A 27,928-nucleotide genomic window follows, 5' to 3' on the forward strand; every position below is an offset into this window, starting at 1 on the left:
CTCTCCTCCCGTTCGCCCTCTCCTCTGTCGGTCCTGCGTGACCAATAAAGCTGTAAAAATGCTAAAAAAGAAATTAAAAAATACCGTGAGAAAAACGTAGATCTACGTTTCCGGCACTCAACGATTGGGCGACAGAAACGTAGTTCTACGTGAACGGCACCGGAAGTGTTAATGTATTGCGTGATTTCAACGTAGAAATAAGGAATATCAACATAAAAGCACACATTGTTTCAAAAATGTAATTACAGCACTATGTTATCAATGAAATTAATGAATATTATCAACAAAAGCAATGGAATTGTTTCTGTATACACATTTATAAACCGAGGCATATTTAGCCAAAATTGTTGCCAGAACATGAAAAGAAAATGCACTCACGTGCGCTTTGGCAGAGATCCGCTTCTACTCTGAAAATCCGCCCTCACAGAGGTATATGTTGATGCGAAGGGGACACGCTTTATCAGCGCAGCATTACACAACACTGGGTACTCGTTCCGGACTGATATCCAGAACTTTGCGAGGGCCTGTCCAGTAGGGCTGGGCAATTCTTGCTCAAATGTGAATCACGATTTTTCTCTCTAAGAATTGAGATCACGATTCTCACACGATTCTTATTTGTTCAATAAAATCATTTATTGCACTCTCTTAAACAGACAACATAACATATCAAAGTGCTTGACTTAAACTTCAAAACATACCGTACTTTTCGGACTATAAGCCGCTGCTTTTTCCCCCATTTTTCGACCCTGCGGCTTATATAACGGTGCAGCTTATGTGGACAAAACCCGAAAATGTAAAAATCGAAATATTGCTTTTTTTACTGCATTGAAATGTTATTTATCTGTTCCCTTATTTGCTAAACTTAATACAACTTGTAAATGAGTTAATTATTGTTATTTGTCCGACAGTATTGTGTCCCAATGCTGGTGGGAAGACTACAAACGAGAAGCTGGGTGTGGTCTGTGCGCGTGCACTTAGCGAGGTGTTGAAACACACAAGAATAGCGAAATGTTAATAATAATAATAATTCAATTAAATAATTCATGACCCGAAGTCGCTGAAAGGAAGAAAGGAAACGACATCACAGAAGAATGAAAAGGACACAAGAAAAGAAATTGCAATGTAAATAAACAATGGATGAACCCATGTCACTCCCTTTTATTTATTTTTGTCCCCCTTTTATTTGTTTTTTGATTATTATGTCTTTACACTTATCATAACGTTATAAGTTATAGCAACTTAACTTGTGACAAATGCCAGTGTTATTACGCGTTGCACTGCACATAAAACGCGAGTCGGACCGTTTTGTCATTAAACAATATTAAATCACATTTAGAATGTCACAAATTTTATGAGCGAACGAATTTCGTTCGAGTGTATTTATTGCAACCTAATGTCATCAGAAAGTAATTTAACACTATGGCGTCCGTCCACGTATATATACGTGTTTTGAAAAAGCGCGATGTGGACCAGAGCCACGAGTATATACGTGACGAGTTGTTATTGTTTTATTATAGCGCTTCTTAGGTACCCGATCCACTACCAGCATCTTTTCAGATATTTGATTTTCTAAACATGCAGTACCGGCCAAACCCGCTTAGAGGCGCCATCGCTCCACTGCAGTATCATTGTGAATAAATTTTTTTTTAAGTACTATTGTCCTCTGAGGCCTAAATCCGCGCGGGGCGCCGGTCGTCAAAGTGTTAATCAACTACAGTTTAGTACTGTTTTCGCCTTGACAGTCGCCACTATGCGCGCACCTCTGCCTTGTCATCTCGCCCCTATATGCTGCACGCTCTGCCGCTGCAGTCAAGGCACATGAAGGGTTAAAAGTGTGACTTAACCCTTCGTGTGCCTTGGCTTGACTGCAGCGGCGATTGGAAGCCTGTTCTCTGTGTTATAGAATAGAATAGATCTTTATTGTCATTGTTACAGTTGTTACAACAAAATTTAAAATGCAGCCCTAGGTGCTAGTAAAAATATAAAAACAGTCCTAAACACAGTATTAAATATAAAAACAGGAGTAAGGCATAAATAACATTAATATAAACAGGGGGGTGTAAAAGATAATTGCACTATCCCTTAATGTTGTGTGTGCGTGTGCGTGGGGGGGGGGTGCAAGGGAGACTGTTGTTTTTCATTGCTTCTCATTGTGACTCATTGGTGTACCGGCAGCGTGCAGCGCGACAATCAGAATAAGAAATAATCTGGCTAGATTGACCCACATCATATGCAGTCAAGCCAACAACAACAACAACTTTCTTTTGGAAGATGGATTTTTACAGCTAACGGCCACTGGGGAACCTCCTAAATCTATCCTAAAAACTAAAGCAAAAGCTGGAGACCGGAAGAGTGCAGGTAACGCACGAGGAAAAGTGGAACCGAGAGACAGAACGAGAGCAAGACAGTTTGTGCAGTTTTCATGCACAACCCCTCATTATGGAAAACAAACGTAGATATGCATATGATGCAGCTTTTAAGTTAAAGGCAGTCAATCTGGCAGTAAAAGAAGGACATCGCGCTGCTGCACGTACCCTTGGCATCAATGAGTCAATGGTGAGACGTTGGGGACGCCAGCGGGAAGAACTGTCTCAATGCAAAAAGTCAAAAAAAGCGTTCAGAGGTAATAAAAGCAGACGGCCCGAACTTGAAGACTTTGTTGAAGATTGGGTGAACACACAGAGAGCAGGCGGCCGAGGTGTCTCCACTGTGCAGATCCGACTGAAGGCCAAAACAGTCGCCACCGAAATGAAAATTGAAAATTTTAGAGGTGGACCATCTTGGTGTTTCAGATTTATGAGACGAAAGGGACTGTCCATCAGGGTGCGGACGACTGTGTGTCAGCAACTCCCTCCCGACTACCAGGAAAAAATAACAAACTTCGGCGAATTCACACAAAGAAAGATAGAGGAATATTCCATCGGACCGGACCAGATCATAAATATGGATGAAGTGCCTTTGACGTTTGACCTGCCTCTCACTAGGACTGTTAACAAGAGAGGTGAATCGTCCATCACATTGAGAACCACTGGCCACGAGAGAACATATTTCACTTGTGTTCTTGGCTGCACAGCTTCCGGATTAAAGCTTCCGCCAATGGTGATTTTTAAACGGATTACAATGCCAAAAGAAAAGATCCCGAACGGCATCTCCTTTAAAGTCAACAAGAAAGGGTGGATGATGGAAAGCGTAATGAAGGAGTGGCTGAATGAGTGCTACGTCAAGCGCCCTGGAGGATTATTTCGCCCAAAAAAAGCTTTGCTCGTTTTGGACAGCATGAGGGCCCATATAACAGAGCACAAACTCAATTCCAGCTGTGATTCCTGGGGGCACAACTAAGCATCTGCAGCCACTCGACATCAGTGTCAGTCGTGCGTTCAAAGTGGCACTACGCGTTCAGTGGGAGGCGTGGATGACTAGCGGCGATAAATCATTCACCAACACGGGGCGCATGCGAAGAGCAACTTTCGCTCAAGTTTGCGAGTGGATCCTGACAGCGTGGAGGAGTGTCAAAACATCCACGATCACGAATGGGTATCGAAAAACTGGACTGCTGCGTGATGAAGAGGAGGACGCCGCCACAGCTGAGGCCCTTCAGAGGCTGTTCGATTCCGACAGTGACGAAGAGGAGTTTGTTGGTTTTGGCGACAACGAAGGAGAGAGGACAGTGGGTGACGAAGCCACCCCGAGCCTGTTCGTTTCTGACACTGAAGATGATGACTTTGGTGGTTTTAGTATGCAGGAAGAAGAAGATGAGGATTAATGACTTGACTTTTCTGGTTACAGCAGCCGTGTACTGCACCTTAGCCTAAAAGATGAAGACGAGGATTACCGGTAATGACTTTTCTGGTAGGCTGATTACCGTATATTTTAAGCAGCCGTGTTACTGCAACTTTAGGCTTACGCGCTTACTGTCGTGTTACAGGCACTTTATAAAAAACACATTTAATTTAGCCATTGATATTGCCTCGTCAACTAAACTGTAAACTGGTTGCAATTCCTCCTCCTCCTCCTCCTCCTCCTCCTCCTCCTCCTCGCAGTCCTCGCAGCCAGTCGTCCAATGAGCGAGAGTTAAAATAGGCTATAGGCTTCTAAAACGATTTAATATGCTAAACTTATTTTTTTATTTTAAAATTCAAATTTCTTTATTTAATTTGATTGTTCCCGACATAATGCTATATGCCCCGACCAGATCCTTGACTCCGTTGTGATACAGATTAATTAGAATAGTAAGTGGCTATCTTTTTTTTTACCAGCTGTAGATCAATGCCGGTAGGTTTGAAAGTTTGTGTGTCTGAAACGATATGTGATACTGTACAGTACAGTTTACACAGCACAGTACATGTTCTGTATACTATTGCACTAAATGGTAACACTTGTTATGCAAATATGCAACTTGTTTGTTGAAATGTTAATAAATGGGAGCTTCCTCAAACAGCCATCTCTTTTCCGACAATCCCCTCTGTGCACAAACCCTTACATATGGTAATTAAACATTAAAACACATGCGGCTTATAGTCCAGTGCGGCTTATATATGTACACATCATTCAATTTAGCTGCTGCGGCTTATAGTCAGGTGCGGCTTATAGTGCGAAAAGTACGGTATATGAAAGTGCTTGACTTAAACTTAAGTCTCTTGTAACATACAAAATAACTCAAGTCAGAATCTTCATCATTTAAAAAAAAGTTAAAAGTAAAAAAAAAAAAAAAAATTATTTCTTAATTATTTTAATAAAAGAAAATCGTCATAATTTAGAAATGAGATTGCATAGGTCTATGAATCGAGATCACGATTTTATTTCGATTAATCGCCCAGCCCTACTGTCCAGTGAACTTGACTTTCAGTATCTCGTCACACGAAAGATCATTGAGCGCCTCCTGCATTCTGTTCCACTTCCTACAACAAGCCATCAAGCTGAGTAAATACCCCCAAATCTCTGCTGATTATCCTGGAGTGCCACTAACGGAGTTTCCAGCTCATTATCAGCACATTTCTCTGCCAATGTGTTGTTTTTGTCTGCAAGGAAAATCCGCGCTTCTCCGAGTTAACAAAGGCGAATACTCTGCCTCGAGAGGTTATGCGCAGAGGCAGAGCACATTTCATCGCGGCCAACCAGCAACACTTCTGACAACAAACCTATCCTCCCGCGATTATAAATGCGCAGAGTGTAGTGTAGTGAGATGTGTATTGGAATACGTGTGTCGGCCTCCATTGATGAAGGGGCGAGACGTGGCAAATACACACAGCTGCCGGGGGGGAAACTCTATCAGAGTTTTTTTTTAGTTGCCAATGCGCGACCCCAGTGTCACCTACCCACGACCCCACTTTGGGTCGCAACCCGTAGTTTGAGAACCGCTGATCTAGAGAATGATATAGTGAAATTCAACTATTCCTAATATCCATGGGGACCCATTGGAACCTTCGCAATCAAAGATCTAGGCTGTTCGAGACTACGTTGACCCTTCCTCCGAGGAGGGAGCAGCTGACCTGGATGTGAAGTCGTTCGTTCTCCTGGATCTTCTTCTGCAGGTCCTCATCGAAGACACTCTGGGTCTGCAGGCCTGGCTGTGAAGGAGAGTCTCCTTTACTCTGGAAGGAAGGACGATGAAATGGGATATGGTTACGCTCAAATGTGACACCCTCTACAATCAAATTGATTTTATGACTGCTAACATAAACCATGTTATGAGAGTAATACATGTGTTGCTTTTGGATACTTTTTATCCACACACCCCATTGGTTTTCCATGTTAAAACGTTTAGGCAGTGTAAGTATGAATTAAAGTGTTTCCTAAACTAAAGGACATTTTGAAAACTAGGTTGTCGGGAAATAATATTCTGTCTCTTGTCTCCTTTTTGAACAATCTCTCTGTTTTAGGAGTTTTCGATCTTCAGTCCATCACCTTGCAAAACCAACCCAACTGGCAACTCTACCCAACTCTCAGGGAACGCTGTAACCGACCTTGGATCCACAGACCAGACACCCGCACCCTGGTCCACCAGTTTGAGGTGGTCTCAGTCCACTTCCAAGTGAACCTGGGTGCGGTTTGTTTGACCTGCTGATTGGGCAGTTTTTTCCCATATTTTCCCAAACATGCAACGTTTTATTATATATAGCCAAATAATGTTGCAATACTGAACAAATACCTTGTATGCATAATTCAGGTGACAGTAGACAGTAGCACATAATTAATCACCAAACGTGAATTGGCTATAAATAGTATTTCATAACATTTTATTTTTACAAGCCAACTTGGAGAGTTAGGATTTAAAATGATGTCCAATAAATGACTGAGCCGCATGATCACATGGCTTTGTTTATAAAGTATACTTCATTTGTCAATTAGCAATGTGAGACTAAACCAATTCAAACTGCAACAAAAGTAACAGTTTCCCTTCTGATTCATTTAGGGAGGCAACAGTACCACTTTTTCACTGCCGGCACTGATTCAATGTCCTAAACTTTCGGTATCGGCCACCAATCCACTGCTTTTACTGGATCACTGGACAAATATGATTGAGATACATTACATATACAATACATTTTTCTCCATTAGAGAGCTCCAACATGCTCCTATGCAGAAACTCTAACATGCTCCTATGCAGCAACTCTAACATGGTCCTATGCAGCAACTCTAATGCCCCTTTTCCACTGCATGGTACCTACTCGACTCTACTCGGCATTTTCGGTTTTACATTACCAAAGTACCTGGTACCAGGTACTTTTTGGGTACTTTTTTAGTCCCTGCTCTGTCGAGGTTCCAAGCGCGTGCCAAGCGAGTAGAACTGGTACCAGAAAAGTCACGTGAACACTGCAGACCACTGATTGGTCAGAAGAGAGAGTCCTTGGAGTCACTCCTTGGAGAGTCTGAACGAAAACAGAAAGCAGCCATCTTTAATGTCTCGCATAGGATTTCATTATGTTTGCAGCAGGCACAAGTGCAATAAACAGGATACAGTCACTGTGTATTCTGCCTCATTTATTGATTAAACAAAACCGACATCAACACAATTTGCCACCGAGCTGAGAGTTTAGTCTCGCAAAAAGATCACTGACTTGTTAAGGCTTAAGCTGAATTTCCCCAAGGGGATCAATAAAGGAATATCTTATCTTATCTTATCTTGTTGTTAGGTTAGGTGCTAATGTTGTGCTAGCGTTTTAGCATGGCTATCGTACATAACGTGATCAATATAACTCGCTATTGATTGTTTGTATGAGTAACGTTAATGCTTGTAGAATAGACACAACGTGAGGTAATCACCATCCATTTTAAACCGGTTATTACCTAATGCTAACGTTAGCAAATAGACGCGAGACTGGTAACGTTACAGCTTTGTTGTTAGCCTAATGCTAACGCTAACGTTAGCATAGACAGCCTAGCTAACGTTAACGCTTGTAGAATATACACAATGAGAGGTAACGTTAGCGTTAGCAGAATGGACACAACGAGAGTCTCTTTAATGTTGTTATTGATTGATTGATTGAAAACTGTGTTTTACTCTGGCTTGCGCCTACTAGCTCACGGACATAGCTATGCTGGAGCTCTCACAGAGCTATGGAGCTCTCAGCTGTACACCAGCAGCCCCGCCTCCCCACACGGAGACAAACTGAGTACTTTATTTTAGTACCTGCAGTGGAAAAGGAACGAAGTACCAGGTACCTAAAGCGAGTAGAGTAGAGTAGGGTAGAGTCAGAGTCGAGTAGGTACCATGCAGTGGAAAAGGGGCATAACATGCTCCAAGGAAGCAACTCTAACATGCTCCTATGTGTCAAAAAGGCACCAAATCAAGTTTCTTTGCCACAATTTCTGGCACATTACGTGGTTCTTGGTATCGATATTTGGTATGGAGGAAATTCCCTTATTCTATAGCCTGGTATCGAGACCAATATTCAATACCAGTATTGGGCACACACCTAGATTCAGACCATTTCAAAAACAAACCTGGGTGTGAAAAATGCAGTGCAGCGTCTACCTTTCCCTTTTTCCCCTTGGCTTCGCTGGCAGACAACTCCTCTTGTAGCAGTTCCACTCTCTTGGCCAGCTGCTGGTTCCTGAAGCTCAGACTGTCCATCTCCTGCTCCACCTTCCGCAGGCTCTGGTCCCGCTGCTTCAGCTGGTCCTGGGAGCAGAGAGAAAGGGAAAAGGGCACTTGTGAATAACCACAACTAAGACAGGAAACCACTTCTGTCTGTATCACAGATGGCTTTCTTATTTACCAGTGGCTATAAATTATAAATAAATTATCCCTATTGTGATCAGTGTGCTGCCTCCGTCTGTGCTTATAAAAGTACAAGAGGCCTATATAATTATTGAAAATATTAATTTTAGAACATACATCGTCAAGGGCTAACAGAACTGATACCATTTCAATCTTTAACCTTCTGTACTTGTTTCTTGGCCATTTGCTTCAAGCTAAAATGGTAAGATGATGACAATTTGCAACTTCAGCAAACTGTGAGACTGACATTTTCATAAGTCACACAATTAGCATGGGCATGGATTGATCCATTTAGAATCCTAGCATGGCCAACAGACGTCAATTCATAGCAGTTGACCCTGGTACCTGAATTACCTCGAACCCCATCCTCTTTTGTTGATCCTTAAGCTTGAGCTTAAGCAACAGTTGTGATTGGAGGATCAAGAAAAGAGGTTGCTTGGTTTGAGATAGGTCAATTGGACAGTTATACATGATAGGAACCGCTCAGGAAGCCTCCTAGAGTTGCTCGTAGAGTTACTTAGATGTTACAGCAGGAGTGAATGTGCACATTAAAGCCAAGGTGAAGACATTCAACACTTTTGAACACTGCTTTACCTTCAGCGAGGTGGAGCTGGCCTGTTCATCCACTACAGCCTTCTTCAGGACCTGGTTCTGGGCACGGAGCTACAAAGACAGGAGACAGAAGATAAAAAAGAAAAACAGAGTTGCGTGGTCAGGACTGAGAATGTAAACACTGCGGCTTCCTTTTCAAAATACAACTCTTATTTAGTTTAGTTATTATTAATAGAGGCAGACCGATACAGGTACCACCATTGGATATTGGCCGACACCTGGCTAAAAGCACGGTATCGGTAACAAGATAATTAGACCAATACCAAGAGTCATGTGTAATGTGTAAGAAATCAAATCAAAGTAACTTGATTTTCTGTAAAACAGGGCTAAAGACAATGATTTAAAGTTTAGATGTATTCCCTAACAACTAGCTTCTTTATAGGCATGTGAAAGATAACTATGTGCTCCTTCAATGTTTGGTTGTTAATTTGCCACTATTTTGTCCTGGTGATTTAAGTGATTGGTAGTTGGATCTGATGTCACATTTGACTGATACAAATGGAAATAAATTTTTATTTTTTTCACTTTTTCACTTTTTCTCTTTTTCTCCCATCCCAATTCCACTGTGCCAATTCTTCCCTCCCCTGTCTTGAACGTTGCTCGCATATGCCCCCCACTGGCCGGTTGTAGGGAGGATAGAAGCCTTGCATCACGTGTCCCCTCCGATACACGAGGAGGCAGCCTGTCACATCTTTTCACCTGCCAGCGCGGACTCTCATTGGCGAGGTGTAACGTGTGGGAAGCTCACACTACCCGCGCCATTTCCTGTCTTTGCTGTGCAGGCGTCCCCAACCGACCTGTAGGAGTCGCTGTCCACAATGTCCAGATTACCACCCATCGACTTCCACCCGCTAACTCTGCCAATTGAGTTAGTATGACGGCTGGCCCAAGCCGGCGGCAACGCCGACAGCCGGAGTCGAACCCGGTGTCTCTTGCGTTGGTGACGAGCACAATGTCCGCTGCGCCACCCAGCCGCATGGGAATCCATTTCTGTATTTAAAAGGGACACGCCAACATTTGGGGAAATTAGCTTACTGTCTTCTCCTGAGAGAGACAAGAAGATAGATACCAGTTTCCTCTCTGTGCGTTCAGTAGAAAGCTATCTGGCTGCATGCTAGCCTAGCTTAGCAGCACAATGGGCCTCATTCAACAATACTCTTATTATTTTTCTTATATTCTTGCTTACCTGTCTGTTAACACATTCCAGGCCAACCCCGAGATATCTCGGGTTAACTCGCCATGCGCTGGGCGCCAAGACCAGAGATATCTCGGGTTTTAATCGATATTTCTTTTATTAGCTATATCCATTCATTTTTCATCCATCCAGCCTGACGTTATCATTGGAAATGGGTCTGAGCTTGCAAAAGGGCAAATACCGCCACCTACGCCTTCCAGCAGGTATTGCACATCATTCAAATCCCTCCCCCTTGAGCTGTACGCTGATCTAAGAAGTCCGGTCCAGGTTTTCCTTCTCGGGCAAGAGTAACGTTTATAACACATGGACTGGGGACACTCGGAGCAGCGTGGATTATGTGTTTTGGACATATAACGTTGGATCAATAAACGCGATCAATATTTGGAATGGCGAACAGGAATTGGATTAATCTTTTTGCAGTACATCAGATGTGAGGTAAGGACTCTATGTTACGAATCTTGGGTTAATCCGATGTTTCTTTCACCGCCATCGAAGCGTGTGTGTGCGGTTCGCGGCAACCAAAGTACGGAGAAGCAATTTTTCAGACCCCGCTTCTGTTCGTGCATGATGACACATAATATCGATAATCTAGCGTTTATTTGAGAACTATTCATAAATCAAGCGACAAATGGCACGATTTCTAAGGAAATACATTGAAGCTCGATTTGCTGGAGTTTATTGAGATTAGACAGAACGCTCTAGAAATATATTCATATTCACCATGGTATAAAACGGAAATGTATATATGAAAAAATTATCTGTTTTGTGCATGTTGACTGGAAGCAACTAACTGACAATCAACGTGTTCATTAGATCAATAGCTACTCGCAAGTAAAGCTATCCCTACATTGTATAAAGCAGTGGCGCTGATGGGCCATCAGCGCCCTCTGCTGTTGGCCCCCAATGAGTTAAGAGAACAATAAGAAAAGCCACCGCCACATTCATCAAGCCGTTCTTAACATCGAAATCGGTTCTTATCCAGGTCGGTTGCATGATGAATCCCACTCAGGGGGCGAAACTAGAGCCCGCCAAGCGCCATTGGCGCTCAGTTTTTACGTTTGGCGCCTCCCACTGAGAGGTCTGCCCGCCGTGTGGCGTGTAATCAATCAATCAAGTTCATAACGATATTCTTATTTTGAAAAGCTGTGCGGGTCTCATTTCCGCCGCAAGCGCATCTCCAGTCATCATATCGATGGCTCCGGCAGTTAGCAACATTCGGTTCGTATGATACTCTTATTTTGAAAAAGAACGTGGCAACGAGTCATATCCGCCCAACCCTGCAGCGGGATACTATTGGCTAAGGGCTTCTGCTCGTATCAACACAGAGGCAGTCTGCTCTAGTCTAGAAGAGCGGACCTCCATGAGCTACCGTTACTGTTTAAACAATGACCCAGTCAACTAGGGCTGCAACTAATGACTAATTTGGTAGTCGACTAATCTGCCAATTATTTTTTCGATTAGTCGACTAATCGAAAACCAATGTAAACAACAACAAAAAAATAAAAAAATGATTTTTTTTTTTTTTTTTTTTTTTTTTTAATGACCTATCTTTGTGAAAGTGGCTTCTCAGCTCTGGTCCAGCTGAAGACAGAGCAGAGGAACAGATTGGACATTGAGCATGACCTCAGAGTTGCTTGTCTACCATCACCCCAGACTTTGAGACTCTTGTCAGGACCAAACAACAACATCATAACATGATGATCCCATAGCAAATTAAAATAATGACTCATGAAACATTTGAATTTGGATCTTTAAGCCACTTTAAATGAAAATGTATTTGAAGAACAATACAGCAATCACTCATAACAAGATAAATAAATTAAATAATACAAATTAAAGTGGAAGTGTACTTTAAATAACTTTTGTTTGCTGTGTGTGAGAGGAGTCCGTGTGTGTGTCAGGGTTTCCGTTAGAATTTTTCTTTGCAGGTCTGAGTGTCCGGTAGATTTCAATCTACCGGACAAATGGGAAAAATTCCGGTCAGAGTTTATTGAGCTTAAAAACAATTGATAGGCCTATATAAAGAATGACATCATCAAGGCATTTATAATATTTTAACTTAAAACTAGGCTACTTTTGCGTATATACAGTCATTAATATATTCCAAATAAAATAAGTCCCTCGAGACTTCGTGCTGCTGCCGACTTGAGGTGTCGGTGGGCAGTCTGCCCGACCTTAATAAACAGCAGTCTGTTATAATCACATTTTTATGAGCTAACGAATTCCGTTATATTGGACATTTGTATTAATTATATCAAGCGAAGAACTGAGAAATTTGGCAGAGAGAGACGGCAACATTATCGTGGGTTTGCGTGATGTATATCTCCACCCCCAATGACTTGGTGCTGGTCATAATGTCCTGTGAAAATGATTCCCTCTAAACACAATTAGATTATTTGAATTGTATTAAAATAGGCTAAAATTAAATAGCCTATGCGATGAACGAAACAATCATTTGTTTCATCGTTGCTTCACCAAGCAGCCGGTCTAATAATGACATCCTGTTGTCAGCGCGAGCTGGCTGCTGATATATTTACGTGAAGCATGGAGCAGCAGTGTTTTTAGGTCCGGTCTGGAAACCGCTCAGCAGCGCCCCCACCCAACAGCTGAATTGCCAATGGCTGAATTGGAGTACTGCACCCTGCCGGCCAGCAGATGGATGCTTCTCGCAAATATATCAGCAGCCAGCTCGCGCTGACAACAGGATGTCATTATTAGACCGGCTGCTTGGTGAAGCAACGATGAAACAAATGTAATGATTGTTTGTTTCGTTCATCGCATAGGCTATTTAATTTTAGCCTATTTTAATACAATTCAAATAATCTAATTGTGTTTAGAGGGAATTATTTTCACCGGACATTATGACCGGAGAGATTAAATATGTCGGACTTCAACAGATTTTGCCGGTCAAATACCGGTAATTACCGGCTAACGGAAACGCTGGTGTGTGTGTATGTGCGTGTGTCTTACTCTGATCACTGTGTGAGTGAGAGGAGTGTGTGTACTGTGTAATTTGTGTGTGTGTCTTACTCTGATCGCTGTGTGAGTGAGAGGTGTGTACTGTGTAATTTGTGTATGTGTGTGTGTCTTACTCTGATCGCTGTGTGTGAGTGAGAGGAGTGTGAATGTGTATGTGTGTGTGTCTTACTCTGATCGCTGTGTGTGAGAGAGAGGAGTGTGAATGTGTGTGTGTCTTACTCTGATCGCTGTGTGTGAGTGAGAGGAGTGTGTATGTGTGTGTGTCTTACTCTGATCGCTGTGTGTGAGTGAGAGGAGTGTGTATGTGTGTGTCTTACTCTGATCGCTGTGTGTGAGTGAGAGGAGTGCGTGTGTAATGTATTGTGTGTCTAGTCTGATCATCATCTCCTGCAGGGGAACAATGTTTTCAATGTCCAAAATTTGCTATGGGATCATCATGTTATGATGTTGTCTGGAACCCTGAGAAGCCACTCTCACAAAGATAGGTAGTGCACAAAAAAAAAAAAAAAAAAAAAAAAATTTTAATGACTAATCGACGCAACAATTTCTCGTCGACGATTTTTTATAATCGACGTCGTCGATTATGTCGACTAATCGTTGCAGCCCTACAGTCAACTATTCACTTTTAGTTTAATACATGACGAGGCATTGTCTAACGGTATCTAGCTGGCTAGCTACTGATAGCTGCTGATATCAACAAATGCTCCAGCAATAGTCGACTCGAGTGCATAATACCTCCGTTCCCTCGTTAGCTAGCTCACGTTAGCTAGCTCACGTTAGCTCTATATGTCCCAGTAAACTAAATTGTCTTAACATTATCTAGCGGGCTAGCAGTAGCTACAGATAGCTCCTGATATCAATGTCTTATAACATTGATTCAATGCGTATTCTAGCTGAGGGCATGTTGAATGTGATTTGACCAAAGAACCATAACATTATACCAATAGGGCCCAGCTGCAGCGCCGGAGAATCCTTGCATGCTGAATGTAGGGTCTAGCTGTAGCGCCGGAGAATCCTTGCTGGAGCTGGAGGCTACTCAAGTATACACACAGACAGTGGAGCTGTTTGCAGATAGCGAGCATTTTGACTTATTGCGTGGTGGCGATGTCTCGCAGATAATACAACTACAACAAGTATGATTATATAATATATATTTTATTTAAAAAAAAATTATATAAAAAATATATATATATATATTTTTTTAATCAAAAAAAATTTGGCAGGTAAGAAATATGCTTGGCGGGTAGATTCTTCCCATCTACCCGCCACTGGCCGGTGAGTCAAAAAGTTAATTTCGTGCCCATTCTTAAGTTCAAATGTGCGTTCGCGCTAAAATCATTTGCATACAGACACGCCTGCCATCTCCTTATAAGGCGAATGAGGCGTGTGTAAAACAGCCGAGTTTAGGCATCTGATCACGGTCTGATCCATTCAACAGGAAGCGATTTGCGACTGATCTCAAAATGACACACATCTCACGACTCAGTGCATGTGTTCCTGTGGGTCGCTCATCGCATGTGTGTGTGTTAATCTGATGACAAATAAAGACTTGTACTTATACGTATACCACGTACTGTATAGCGCGAAATAAATCGTTCCAGCAAAGTAGGCTTTGTCAATACTGAACGACTTGACGACGCTTGTCTGATTGATTGATTGATTGAAAAGTTTATTAACAGATTGCAGAATGGGTACAGTACAGTACAGCTCAATACATACAATTGTTAAGAGGATGCAGACCTGAGAAAGACTTTCGTCTTGTTTCCATCAGGGTCCCCCATTTTCAATTCATCATATGACACACATGACATACAGATAGACAGTACTGCTACATCTATACATTTATGACATACCAGATTTTCAAATACAGTACTGTTTGTGATACTAAAAAAATCCAGAAGAAGAGTATATACATTTGACATAGAAACTGTGCATTGGGGGAGGTTGGGTAGGTGGGGTGGGGCTGTACATTGGAGGTGGGGGGGGGGGTTGGGTAGGGGGGGGGGACACTGTACATTGGAATACTGACATACATTTGACATGGAAACTGTACATTGGAGGAGGTTGGGTAGGTGGGGTGGGGTTGGGTGGGGCTGTACATTGGAATACTGACAAAGCCATGCTTGGTATTTATTGTACAACTGGGTTAGGACATTTGTAGGGGCCAGTTTTGAATTGCAGTCTCCCGTAGGTGTTCTTTGAGAGTGTTTTTGAAGGTGGGTAGTGATTTACATTCCTTTACAGCTTTGGGTAGGGCGTTCCACATTGTTGTGGCATAATTGCGAAACGTGTTTAGTCCCTTGTTTGAGCCGAATCTGGGTTTTACATGATTTGTGGAGCTCCCTCTGGTGTTGTGATCGTGGTATTCACTGACCTTTGGGAAGTATTTTGACATGTACATGGGTACCTTGGTCATGTAGTGTATCTTGTAGACCAGGCCCATTGCAAGTTGCTGTACTCTGTTGTCTACTCTAAGCCATCCTAGGTTGGCAAAGTGTGCAGGGGTGAGGTGGGTTCTAGGAGTCAGGTCAAGCAGTAGTCTGACTAGTTTGTTTTGAGATGTTTGTAATTTGGTTTTTAGTGCCTTTGAGGTGCTTTGGTACCATGAGGTGCAAGCATAGTCGTAGTACCCTTGAATGAGTGCTCCTGCCAGAGTCTTCAGGGTATTCTTGTTTACCAGGGAGGAGATCCGGTACAAGAATCGAGTTCGTTGATTGACTTTTTTTATTACATTGGATGCCATTTTGTCACAGGAAAGATTAGCCTCTAGGATGGAACCCAGGTAGGTAATTTCATCTTTCCTTGTGACAATATTGTCACCCACTGTAACTGTCAAGAACCAATCGTGCAGTAGGTTGGGAAATACTGGATCTGTCACCCGTCATCTCTCTCTGAAAGGTCCCTGTGACTAAAACCCTGAATGCGCTCAGAACTTGTACGAGCAAGAGAAGAGAGGAGATGTTGTAAATATACGTTCTATGCGTGCGCCTGGGCAGCCAACATCTAACTATTCTAACAGCAATATATTAATCCATTTCAGAAGAAGAACGCATGCAATAAGTTATAATTATTATTATTATTATTATTATTATTATTATTGAAAAGTTCTGGGTTTATAAAGTCGTATTTGGGGGTATTTGGGGGCAATTGACCAATGGTTTGTTTGCTTTCAACCCATGAACTCCTTCCTCTCTCACCTTTTTATATATATATTTTTATTGTATCTACTAAAACTAGGGATGCCCCGATCGATCGGCCAGCGATCGGTATCGGCCGATATTCAGTATAAATATGAGATCTGTGAATTCCGATAATGCTTTATTTTCGCCGATCGTGAAAACCGATCAAAAAACATGATCAAATTCTTAGCGGAGATCTCACTCGCTGACTTCTGTCTCAAGCACACAGAGCTGCAAACTGCCGCTCCTCCTCCTTCCCTGCCCCTCCCGCACCCGTGTAAACACAGAGGCTCCTATTGCCTCGGGCAATAGTCTGCTCTAGTCGCGCCTCTACATTTCGTAGCTCCATTTCTGCAGACCCCTCTCTGATTGGTTGAACTCCATTTCTGCAGACCCCTCTCTGATTGGCCACTACGCCCATGTGACCGCGGCAGCGCGAGAGAGCTGCAGTGCGGAAATAGGCTGCATTCTATTGCCATTCTCTGCGACAAACTCTAACCTTAACCAACTCTGAAACAGTGCCTAAACTTAACCCTTCTAACCTTAACCAACTCCGAAACAATGCCTAACCTTAACCCTAACCTTAACCAACTCCGAAACAATGCCTAAACTTAACCATAACCTTAACCAACTCCGAAAGAATATTGCCATGCTCTAAGACAAACTCTAACCTTAACCAACTCCGAAACAGCGCCTAAACATAACCCTTCTAACCTTAACCAACTCCGAAACAATGCCTAACCTTAACCCTAACCTTAACCAACTCCGAAACAGTGCCTAAACTTAACCCTTCTAACCTTAACCAACTCCGAAACAATGCCTAACCTTAACCAACTCCGAAACAATGCCTAAACTTAGCGAAAGAATGCATGTTAAAAAAAAGAATCGAACTTGTCACCAACGCACCGCAGGATCCACAGCAAGGCGGCGAACCAGTTGAGCTAGTCGTCGACCTCAATAACCTTACGCGCACCTCCCTCGCGTACCTTAGAGAGGGGCTTCGCTCAACCAATCGGAGGGGCTTCGCTCAACCAATCAGAGAGGGGTCTGCAGAAATGGAGTTCAACCAATCAGAGAGGGGTCTGCAGAAATGGAGCTATGAAATGTAGAGACGCGCTCTAGTCTAGTGCATGCAACCGTGAGCTAACGTTAGCTACCTAGCTATTGTTACTGTTTAAACAAAATTACCCAGTCAACTATTCACTTTTAGTATAATACATGAGGCATTGTCTAACGGTATCTAGCCGGCTAGCTACTGATAGCTCCTGATATCAACAAATGCTCCAGCAATAGTCTAGTAGTGCATGATACCTCCGTTAGCTCACGTTAGCTCACGTTAGCTCACTGTTCAAAAACGAAATGTCCCATTAAACTAAATAGTTCACTGAGGCATTGTCTTAACGTTATCTAGCCGGCTAGCAGTAGCTACAGATAGCTCCTGATATCAATGTCTTATAACATTGATTCGATGCGTATTCGAGCCCCGGCTTGCATCGCAGTCACGAAAGGGGCTAGCTGAGGGAGTAGGGTATATCTGCAGAGCCGCAGCCGCATTTTGACTTGTTGCGTGGTGGCGATGTCTCGCAGATAATACAACTACTATCTATATAATATATATATATTTTATAAAAAAAAAAAAATTATAAAACCAAAAAACGATCGGTATCGGCCGATATGGCTCAAGACGATCGGTGATCGGTATCGGTGGCAAAAAACGTGATCGGGGCATCCCTAACTAAAACTGTATTGTATTGTATTGTTTGTTTTGTAAAGTGTCGTTGAGCATTAGGAAAAGCGCTATATAAATATGATGTCTTATTATTATTAGGAATGGTAGGCTTTTTTTTATGTTTCTCATCTGGGTAAGAGTTTCTTATCTGGGTAAGAGTGCTCTCGACCACTCTTAGAATTTGGTCTTGCCTGATAGTTGGGGGCCTTAGGGATATTTTCGTGCCCAGAGTATGCTCAATTGATTCAGCCAGGGCGCCCGAGCCAGCGACCCCCGGGGCCACCCTGGTGGCCAAATCAATATGGCCGCTGTCCGAAAAAGGTCTTGGCTATAACTTTTGAACCAAATTAACTAGATATACAAACTTGGTGTCTATTTTATGTCTTTTGACTATTAGAAACACATTGGAATGGTTATCTTTACAATTGGGTGTGTCTGGACCCCTAATTTGCATATTTCCAAGATGGCGACTACCCGAAAGTGAGTTTTACCAGAACCTTTGTTTTTTCTGTCTATAAAAGTGAAATTCTATATAACATATAATTATATCAGAATCAGAATCGTTGATTGCCAGGCAATATTTATAATGTCAAATAAACCTAAACAACAATTGGTTGTCAGGCGTAACAACAACAAAGGCGAAAACATGACAGAACAACAATAAATACTGCACAATACACAAACAATACAGAATCATACCCACATTAGCCCAAAATGACAATCCACATACCACATCAAGGTGCTCAGTCTATAGATATAAGTTTATGGGGATGGATGTGCTCAGTCCTTTTTATTTACCAGGGTGAGTGATTGTGGATAGAAGCTGTAGGTGACGATTTTTATATCATAATCACACAACCAGATTACTTATTGTCATCTAATTGTAGTCTCGACCCTCATTGTTGGTACAGGCAACCTCACAGCCACATATTGAGGTGCAATGGACTCCAGCTTTGCAGCGCACTCTACATGACTTTTTGCAGCCACAGTGGAGGAGAATGGTGCAGGCTTTACTGGCATCTGCAAGATGAGTCCAGTAAGGTTCCCAAGTCTTGGTCGTGGAATCCCAGTACCAGCTCTGTAGTACAGAGTCTGTACCACCATGTACTGAACTCTGGGATATTTTGCTGGACAGAGGTCGCCTAGTTCCAGTAAAAGGGCTATGCCAACTTCGTGAACCCTTGCAAGTGATTCAGCCACTGCTGTTTCCATAATGTCTTGTGTGTCGAGTGCTACATGGTCATTATTTGGTAGAAATGGATTTCTGTGGGTCTCCATAACCTCTGAAGGATTTGACATCTTTCCTGAACATGACCTGCAAGCTATTTGCCTCTTTGTGATGAGATGTTGACGATTATGTGCTGCTGTTATACACAGCTTCAAACTCTTGCACCAACCTGGCGCAGTCAGGCCCTGCAAGCATGAAGAGTGTGAGGGCTTCAGGGCTTTCATAGAGTCTAGCTGCTCCACCACAGGACTGCAGGATTTTGTTTGATGGCTCATGGGATTGATCTTTTGCAATCAAGCTGAACTTACGTTCCGACCGCTGCACTACGAATTTCCCCTTCATGAACTCGTCATAAATAGCAGGATTTTTTTCAGGCAGCTCAACCATGTCTCGAACATTGACGGGTAACCAGCGAGCGTAGTTTGTGTGATCCATCATGTGAAACCAAGCACAGAACTCATCACACACTTGAATGTACAGCTTGAAGTGTCCTTCTCGGAGTGACCGAACGAATCGACAGAACAGTAACTCTAGCTCCATGATGGTAGACCAGTACTTGAACTGTGGAAACTCCGCTTGAGATTGTTTGTCCCACCTTTTGAATGTTTCAGATGGGCCCAGAACATCCACACAATAAGCAGAGTATGCCTTCTGCTTGAGAATATGAAGGGAGATGAGAGTGACTTGATGGACATAACGTGTGCGTTTGATATGATGCTCATTGAGGGCAGACTGAGCTCGTCCTGTAGTCAAGACCTGTGCCTGGGTAAGTACGGTGGTCCAACCTGAATCGCGGAGCAGCTTGCCCGCCATAAGGTGAGCTTTGTCTTCAATATGCAATGCTCCCATCATTACGACCAACTTATCTTCACCAAGTCGCAGGATATTGCCATTGGAGCTGCTTGGCTATAGCATACAATGGTTGATCAGCACCAAGGACAGCAATCTGGCCAGGATTCAGGAATGATGTGCCTTTCTGTGCTAGCTCCATTGCATGCTTCGTCATGGATGCAGATGCTGCTTTATCTGGGAATAAGGGGTACACTCCTATCTCTGCACGAGGTTTCACTGTGTCATCATTCATAAGCTGCGAGTTATAACCTGACCATGTAATAACATCATCTTCACCTAGTGTCTCCTGATCGAGAACTCTTTTCCCATGCATCAACCAACTCTCATCTTTCACTTTGGCTCCACACACAAGATCATGCAATGGTTGCACAGGATCAGTGCCACTTCTGGGTGCCAATATATCTATATTATATTATATATATTCATTGAGTTCCGCTGGCTTAACAATTGTATGTGTCTGGAAGTTTGGGTGTGGATGAATCTTCAGTGTTAACTTTTATAGGAGGACGCTCAAGTCCTAGATGGTCATGAGAGATGATTTGTAGCACTCAGTGCAGTTCCATGGAACTCGTTCTGTGAGTAGTTCGCTTTGCTCTACCCATCTAGATTGTCAACATCATAGGTGAAGACATCCTTACAAAGATTAGTAGGAAGAACAATGCCTTGTACTTCTGACATTGGGTGATGAGACTTGCTATTTTCATTCTCGGTTTCAGGTTGGCATCTTCTGTATTAGCTGCACAGGGTTTGAGGAGTGCTGGACCCTGGAGGACGATATCATTGAACACTCGTAAGGGTTCGGCAACGGATGTTGTGAGACAGTTAATAATAATAATAATATCTTAAATTTATATAGCGCCTTTCAGGAGACCCAAGGCGCTTAACAGGAGGGGGCAGCTAAGGGAGGGAACAGGAAACAACGTAACAACAAAATAATAATCAAAAGGAAAGAAAGAAAGAAAATGAAAAAAAGGAAATCAGGCAGAGTCATTTACAAATTTTGTGAAGAGGTGGGTTTTGAGTTGGGATTTGAAGGAGTGCAGGGATGTAGCATTACGGATGTTTGGAGGGAGTGAGTTCCAGAGGGTGGGTGCGGCCACAGAGAAGGCTCTGGGACCAACAGTCCGCATGTTGGTGGTGGGGATGGAGAGGAGTCCGGAGTCAGAGGACCGCAGCCTCCGGGGCAGGATGGAGGAGGTCAGCTAGGTACCGGGGGGCAAGGGAGTGAAGGGCTTTGTAGGTGATGAGGAGGATCTTGAAATTGATGCAGGACTTGAATGGAAGCCAGTGGAGGTGGATGAGGGTGGGGGTGCCAGGACTTGGTGCGGGTGAGAACCCTGGCAGCAGAATTTTGCACATATTGTAACCTGTTCCGGGCATTGCTAGGTAGCCCTATTAGGACAGAGTTTGCATAGTCAAGACGGGAGGTGACAAAAGCGTGAATGAGAGTCTCTGCTACAGAGTCGGGGAGAGATGGCCGGAGTCTGGAAATGTTCCTGAGATGAAAAAAAGCTGATTTAGTTATTGTTTTTATGTGGGAATGAAAGAAGAGGGTGGAGTCCAGTATGATGCCCAGGTTGCAAACTTCTGGGGAAGGGTGGATTAGGCAGCCATCCACTTCAAGGAGGAGATCTCCAACCTTCCGGAGCAGTGACTGCTTGGCCACAACCATGAGCTCAGTCTTCTTGCTATTTAGCTTCAGGAAATTGGATGACATCCAGGACTTGATGTCAAGGAGGCAGTTGACGAGGTGCTGTGGGGCGAGAGGAGTGGAGGGTGAGGTGCTGATGTAGAGCTGAGTGTCATCAGCGTAGGACTGGAAATTGAGACCATGTTTCCGGATGATGTGACCAAGTCGATTGTGAAGAGGAGTGGACCAAGAATGGAGCCCTGCGGCACACCTTGGTTGACTGGGGCAGGGGTGGAGGTGGAGTTGCAGATGGAGATGAACTGTTTTCGGTCAGTGAGGTAGGCCTCGAACCAGGTGAGAGCAGTCCCAGTAACACCCAGGTGGTCAGAGAGGTGGTTAAGGAGAATGGAATGGGAGACCATGTCAAAGGCCGCAGATAGATCCAGGAGGATGAGGAGGCTGATGTGACCGGAATCGGTGGCAATGAGAATGTCGTTGGTGGCCTTGGTGAGGGCAGTCTCGGTGCTGTGGTGTTTCCTGAAGCCACATTGGAAGGGTTTCATAGAGCTCATCATGGTTGGACAGGTGTTGGTGCAGTTGGGCAGCCACTGCTCTTTCCAGGATCTTGCTTAGGAAAGGAAGGTTGGAGATCGGTCGGTAATTCCCAAGGTCATCTGGGTCCAGACCAGGCTTCTTCAGGATGGGTGTGACTGATGCTGTCTTGAAGCTAGAGGGTACCCTGCCCGATTCCATTGAGGACTTAATTATTCCCACGATGGTAGGGCACACGTCAGGTAGGCCAGCTTTGACCAGGACTGTGGGTAAGGGGTCAAGGGAGCAGGTGGAGGCCTTAGCCTTGGTGACCAGCTTAGCCACCTGGAGAGCGTCGATGGGAAGGAGCCTTCAAATGTGTGGCCTGGTTGTAAGCAATACTTGTGTAAAACCAAGGCGGCCCTCATCAACATAATCGCCTCATCCTGATCAATCTGGTTGGAATCATGACCTCTAGCTACTAGGCTTGGGCGGTATCCTTTTTTTCACACCGGCAAACCTTTATGATATAATACCCCGGTGCACGGTATGACTTTCATTTTCATCAGCGGGGGGGGGGGGGGCCTGTGTAAACAAATCATCGTCAGCTCTCAGAACCGGTAGAAGCCTGCACCGTTTTAGCATTAGCATCTAGCCTATAGCCATGGCAGACTATTTGATTCCTTAAGGGCTAGAAATTGCCTGGGTTTTGGTGATATGCTCCCGAAATGCTCCCGTTGTTTGGCTACTTCTATGTGCAGTGAAAACTACTCGAATGCTTTATAACCTAGTCATTGATTTAGTTCAGGGTAATCTAAGATTAGCCGCAGAGCTAACGCTACTTAACGTGAGCTAACGCTAGTTATTCAAGCTCAGTAGCTCACAGAGAGAGATAAACAGCTGACAGCGGATAGTACAGGACGGTACAAATACAATAAAAAACCTTGTACTCTTTAGTTCACATATAATAAGAGACGGATTATTTGCTTGCTCCACCAGTTGCTCCACAACAACACTGCTCTCGTCACAACGCTTTACGGTATTTTCACAGCACTGTCGCAACATTACCGTAAAACGTGAACACCGTTGTGACCCACTCGCTCCACTAGAACGGTCTCGCCCTCTGCTGGCGCGTGTGTGCACTACACTCAGTGTGTGCACTACACTCAAAACTCTGTTTCACTGTTATAGAAACTGAAGCGCATCTGTGATTTTGACGGTGACGGACGGTATTGAAAATCAATACCGTCGGTATTTCTAAATACCCCGGTATACCTTAATACCGTCATACCGCCCAAGCCTACTAGCTACTCTCTTAGCCACTTGTTCCTTGTTTGTGATGTATGTGTCCCTCCCTTTCTGGTGTTCACTCCATTCAGGCAGATATTTGAGGAGCTTGAATCTTGTTGTGTGGAGTTCATAATCAAGACACAAATGCGAAACGGGTCAATATTGAAACAGAAACGTAAAAGTTAAGGTAACTCATTTTCGGGGAACCGCCATCTTGGAAATATGCAGATTAGGGGTCCAGACACACCCAATTATAAATATAAGCATTCCAATGTGTTTCTAATGGCCAAGAAACATAATATAGACACCAAGTTTTTATTTGAAGCTCATTTGGTTCAAAAGTTTTAGCCGAAACCTTTTTCGGAGGGCGGCCATATTGATTTGGCCACCAGGGCGACCCCGGTGGTCGCTGGCTCGGGCGCCCTGGCTGAATCATTAGAACATAGTCTGAGCTACATCTGGGCCAAATTTGGTGCTTTTGCACAAATTTGCACGAACTTAACCTCATATAGCCCTAAGGCCCCCAACTATGAGAGAAAAGCAACAATAAGAAAACATTGCTGAATCCCAGGTAAGAACAAAATAAGAGGAAATGCTAGTTAAGAACGAAATCTGTTTTATATCGCTTCATGAATGAGGCCCAATGAATGGAAGCGGACATGTACGGGTAGCCTACGCATTGTCCAACTAACACCTCTCCCGAAGGCTACCCGTACATGTTCGCTTCAATTCATTGTGCTAAGCTAGGCTAACATGCAGCCAGATAGCTTTCTACTGAACGCACAGAGAGGAAACTGGTATCTATCTTCTTGTCTCTCTCCGGAGAAGACGATTAGCTAATTTCCCAAAATGTTGGCGTGTTCTTTTAACACTAAAACATATTTTCAAGGACTGTGGTACTTCAATCTGAAGACTTGTCAATCTTCCATGCTGGATATTTTAGGTTTCAACAACAGACATAGTTGAGGAGGTGCCAATACTGCATGTGGGGGAAACACACAGTCAGCACTTCTGGACTGGCGCACGGCTGATGTGGGGTGAGATGACAGTTGGAAAAGGAAATGGCTCACTTTCCCTCCCTGTGCCTTCAGCTGCCTGACACACAGATATTGGTGGCAGGATCATAGGGGCAGGGGACACTGGGCAATGGCTAACAAGACACTATAATAAACAATTTATGGTTTTGACTTTAACCCGCCTTAATGTAGTCACTAATTAACACGATTTTCCTTGGAGAATGCATATAAAACTTGTGGATCTTGTCTATGGTGATAATCCCCGACATGCATCACCTCGTAAAAATTCAACACAGCAACACAGAGACGTTTCAGACTAGTCTCAACATCAACACAGAATGGTAGGCATTGGCAAAGCTATGATCCTTTTGCCTCAGGTAAAAGATGATTGAGCAATAGCTTCCAAGATGGTGTGATTTGTAAATAACAGTTATTCTCAAATTTCTCAGTTAGTAAACAATAGCTCCTTTTGCAGAATGCATGGCTGCCCATCTATAATATTAGTGTGACAGGGCTATAGCACCTTGGTTGATATTTTGATCAGGGCGGGTTATAATAAGTCTGGATAGTCTCATGCCGATACCTTCCATTATCCAGCTGCAAAAGTTACGTCCGTCAGACATTCATTATTGTAATGAATGATAACGTCGTGACTAACTTAACTAATAATAACTAGAAAGTAATGGTTATTTTATTTATTCAACAACAGGTGATTGTATAGATTTGTATCATTAATTGACAACTGTGCTCAATGAGTAAATGGCATTTTGCCATGTTGTATGGCAAAACACATCATGGGAATACTATGACTAGCTAAACATTGTCACCGGTATGCGTGGCTGTCCGGCAACATGTCATTAATTGCGTGCCTGTGTGCGAGAGGTCGGTCAGTGATGGATTGATTGATTGATTGGAAACTTTATTACCAGATTGCAGAATGGGTACAATACAGTACAGCTCAATACACACAATTATTAAGGAGCCCTCCTGATGAATTGAAAATGGGGGACCCTGATGTAAACAAGACGAAAGTCTTTCTCTGGTCTGCATCCCCTTGACAATGACAATGACTATGCTTGCACCTCATGGTACCAAAGCACCTCAAAGGCGCTAAAAACAAAATTACAAACATCTCAAAACAAACTGGTCAGACTACTGCTTGACCTTACTCCTAGAACCCACCTCACCCCTGCCCACTTTGACAACCTAGGATGGCTTAGAGTAGACGACAGAGTACAGCAACTTGCAATGGGCCTGGTCTACAAGATACACTACACGACCAAGGTACCCATGTACATGTCAAAATACTTCCCAAAGGTCAGTGAATACCACGATCACAACACCAGAGGGAGCTCCACAAATCATGTTAAACCCAGATTCGGCTCAAATAAGGGACTAAACACGTTTCGCAATTATGCCACATCAATGTGGAACGCCCTACCCAAAGCTGTAAAGGAATGTGGATCACTACCCACTTTCAAAACCTCTCTCAAGGGACACCTACGGGAGACTGCAATTCAACACTGGCCCCTGTAAATATCCTAACCCAACCCCCTCCAATGTACAGTCATTTACCTAGTATGGTTTTGTCAATAGTCCAATGTACAATTTTGTTTGTTTGTACAGAGTCTCCCCCCCCCCCCCCTCAATGTACAGTTTTGCATGTATATACAGTGTGCCCCCCCCCCCCCCAACCACCTCCAATGTAGATTACCCAGTATGGTTGTCAATATCCCAGTGTACCCAACCCCCCCCCACCCAACCTCCTCCAATGTACAGTTTCTACGTCAAATGTATATACTCCCTTTTCCTGACTCCTTCTGTATCACAAACAGTACTGTATTTGCAAATCTGGTATGTCATAAATGTATAGATGTAGCAGTACTGACTATCTGTATGTCATGTATGTCATATATGTCCTGATGAATTGAAAATGGGGGACCCTGATGTAAACAAGACGAAAGTATTTCTCTGGTCTGCATCCCCTTAACAATTGTGTGTATTGAGCTGTACTGTATTGTACCCATTCTGCAATCTGTTAATAAAGTTTTCAATCAATCAATCAATCAAACGAGTGTGTGTATATTGAGCTGTACTGTATTGTACCCATTCTGCAATCTGTTAAATACAGTTTTCAATCAATCACTCAATCAATCATGCAGACCAGAGAAATACTTTCGTCTTGTTTACATCAGGGTCCCCCATTTTCAGGTTGGACAACACTTAAGTTAGCCAGTTAAAACGTGAGCTAGATGGAAAGACAATGTAACGTTACTGGGGGGAAATGTTATTTACCTTGGAATACTCCTGTGCCAATTTGCTGTACTTTGCTTGCAGATCTGCAGCCATTATTGCTGGATTAGGAATAGCCCCAAGTGTGGCCAACTTTAGCCAAGGTACCGTGATCAAGCTAAACTAGCTGACCCTCGTTTACTAGCTCGTCTTCCCCACAAGATTCTTCAAAGTGACATTTGATAACGCTGGTCGGTGGCTACTTGGCTTGAATCCGATTCACCGTGGGTGCATTGTTGTTGCTAGACGGCCAGTGTCAGGTCCTGGAGAGGACAGGCGATCTTCTGACTTGATGTCACGTTAAAGCGGATGTTGTTCCAACTAGCTAGCTTTTCAGCTAATGCTAATAACAACTAGCTAGATTATCAGCTAATGCTAATAACAACTAGCTAGCTTTTCAGCTAATGCTAATAACTAGCTAGCTTTTCAGCTAATGCTAATAACAACTAGCTAGCTTTCAGCTAATGCTAATAACAACTAGATATCTTTCAGCTAATGCTAATAACAACTAGCTAGATTTTCAGCTAATGCTATAATAACACCAGCAAGCGAAACAACACATCCGAGCTCCCCGTCACACCGCTCTGTCAGGGACGATGGCATTTTAAGAAAGTGTATCTGCTGTTAAAATGACAAACAGCATTGACACTTCTTTCATTCGCGGTCGATTAAAAACACGTTCATTTTATAATCCTCATTAGCAAATGCTCGAATGAAACCGCCCGGAGAGAGCCTCAGAGTTCAAAGTTCAGAGTGAGGGGGAAAGGGAGCGTATGGTGACCTCTAGTGTGTGGGGTGTGTAGCATAAGGTATAACGTTATGTGGCAACATTTAAATTTTTCAATATGGTAAAAAAAATGTTTGCGTGCACTAAAATTTGCATAACATTCATTGCAATTACATTTTGTCGTTTCATTAGCTGTTTTTTTCCCTTTGAAACCGTAGCTGTTTTTGATTGATTGATTGAAGTTTATTAACAGATTGCAGAATGGGTACAGTACTAGTACAGCTCAATACATACAATTGTTAAGGGGATGCAGACCAGAGAAAGACTTTCGTCTTGTTTACATCAGGGTCCCCCATTTTCAATTAATCATAACATAGAAACTGTACATTGAAGGTGACGCAGCGAGCAACAAGGTAGGTAGGTATTTATTTAGACAACAAAACATAT

The 27,928-nt window shown here is 43.2% G+C and overlaps 1 protein-coding gene across 2 annotated transcripts in view; it reads right to left on the minus strand.

The window, feature by feature from the left end:
* ppp1r21 (protein phosphatase 1, regulatory subunit 21) overlaps positions 1 to 27,459 on the minus strand; it is a 96,567-nt gene extending 69,108 nt beyond the window's left edge. For both annotated transcript variants that reach the window (XM_084321283.1, XM_084321282.1), the window contains exons 1-4: positions 26,758 to 27,459; positions 8,816 to 8,884; positions 7,976 to 8,122; positions 5,490 to 5,591 (exon numbers count right to left, since the gene is read on the minus strand). In XM_084321283.1, the coding sequence (XP_084177409.1) occupies positions 5,490 to 5,591; positions 7,976 to 8,122; positions 8,816 to 8,884; positions 26,758 to 26,811 (372 nt within the window). In that variant the 5' untranslated portion in view covers positions 26,812 to 27,459. The remainder of the gene's footprint in view (positions 1 to 5,489; positions 5,592 to 7,975; positions 8,123 to 8,815; positions 8,885 to 26,757) is intronic.
* Positions 27,460 to 27,928: the final 469 nt, after the last annotated feature.

The sequence above is a fragment of the Notolepis coatsorum genome (genome assembly GCF_963971535.1).
Source record: "Notolepis coatsorum genome assembly, chromosome: 9".
NCBI lineage: Eukaryota > Metazoa > Chordata > Actinopteri > Aulopiformes > Paralepididae > Notolepis > Notolepis coatsorum.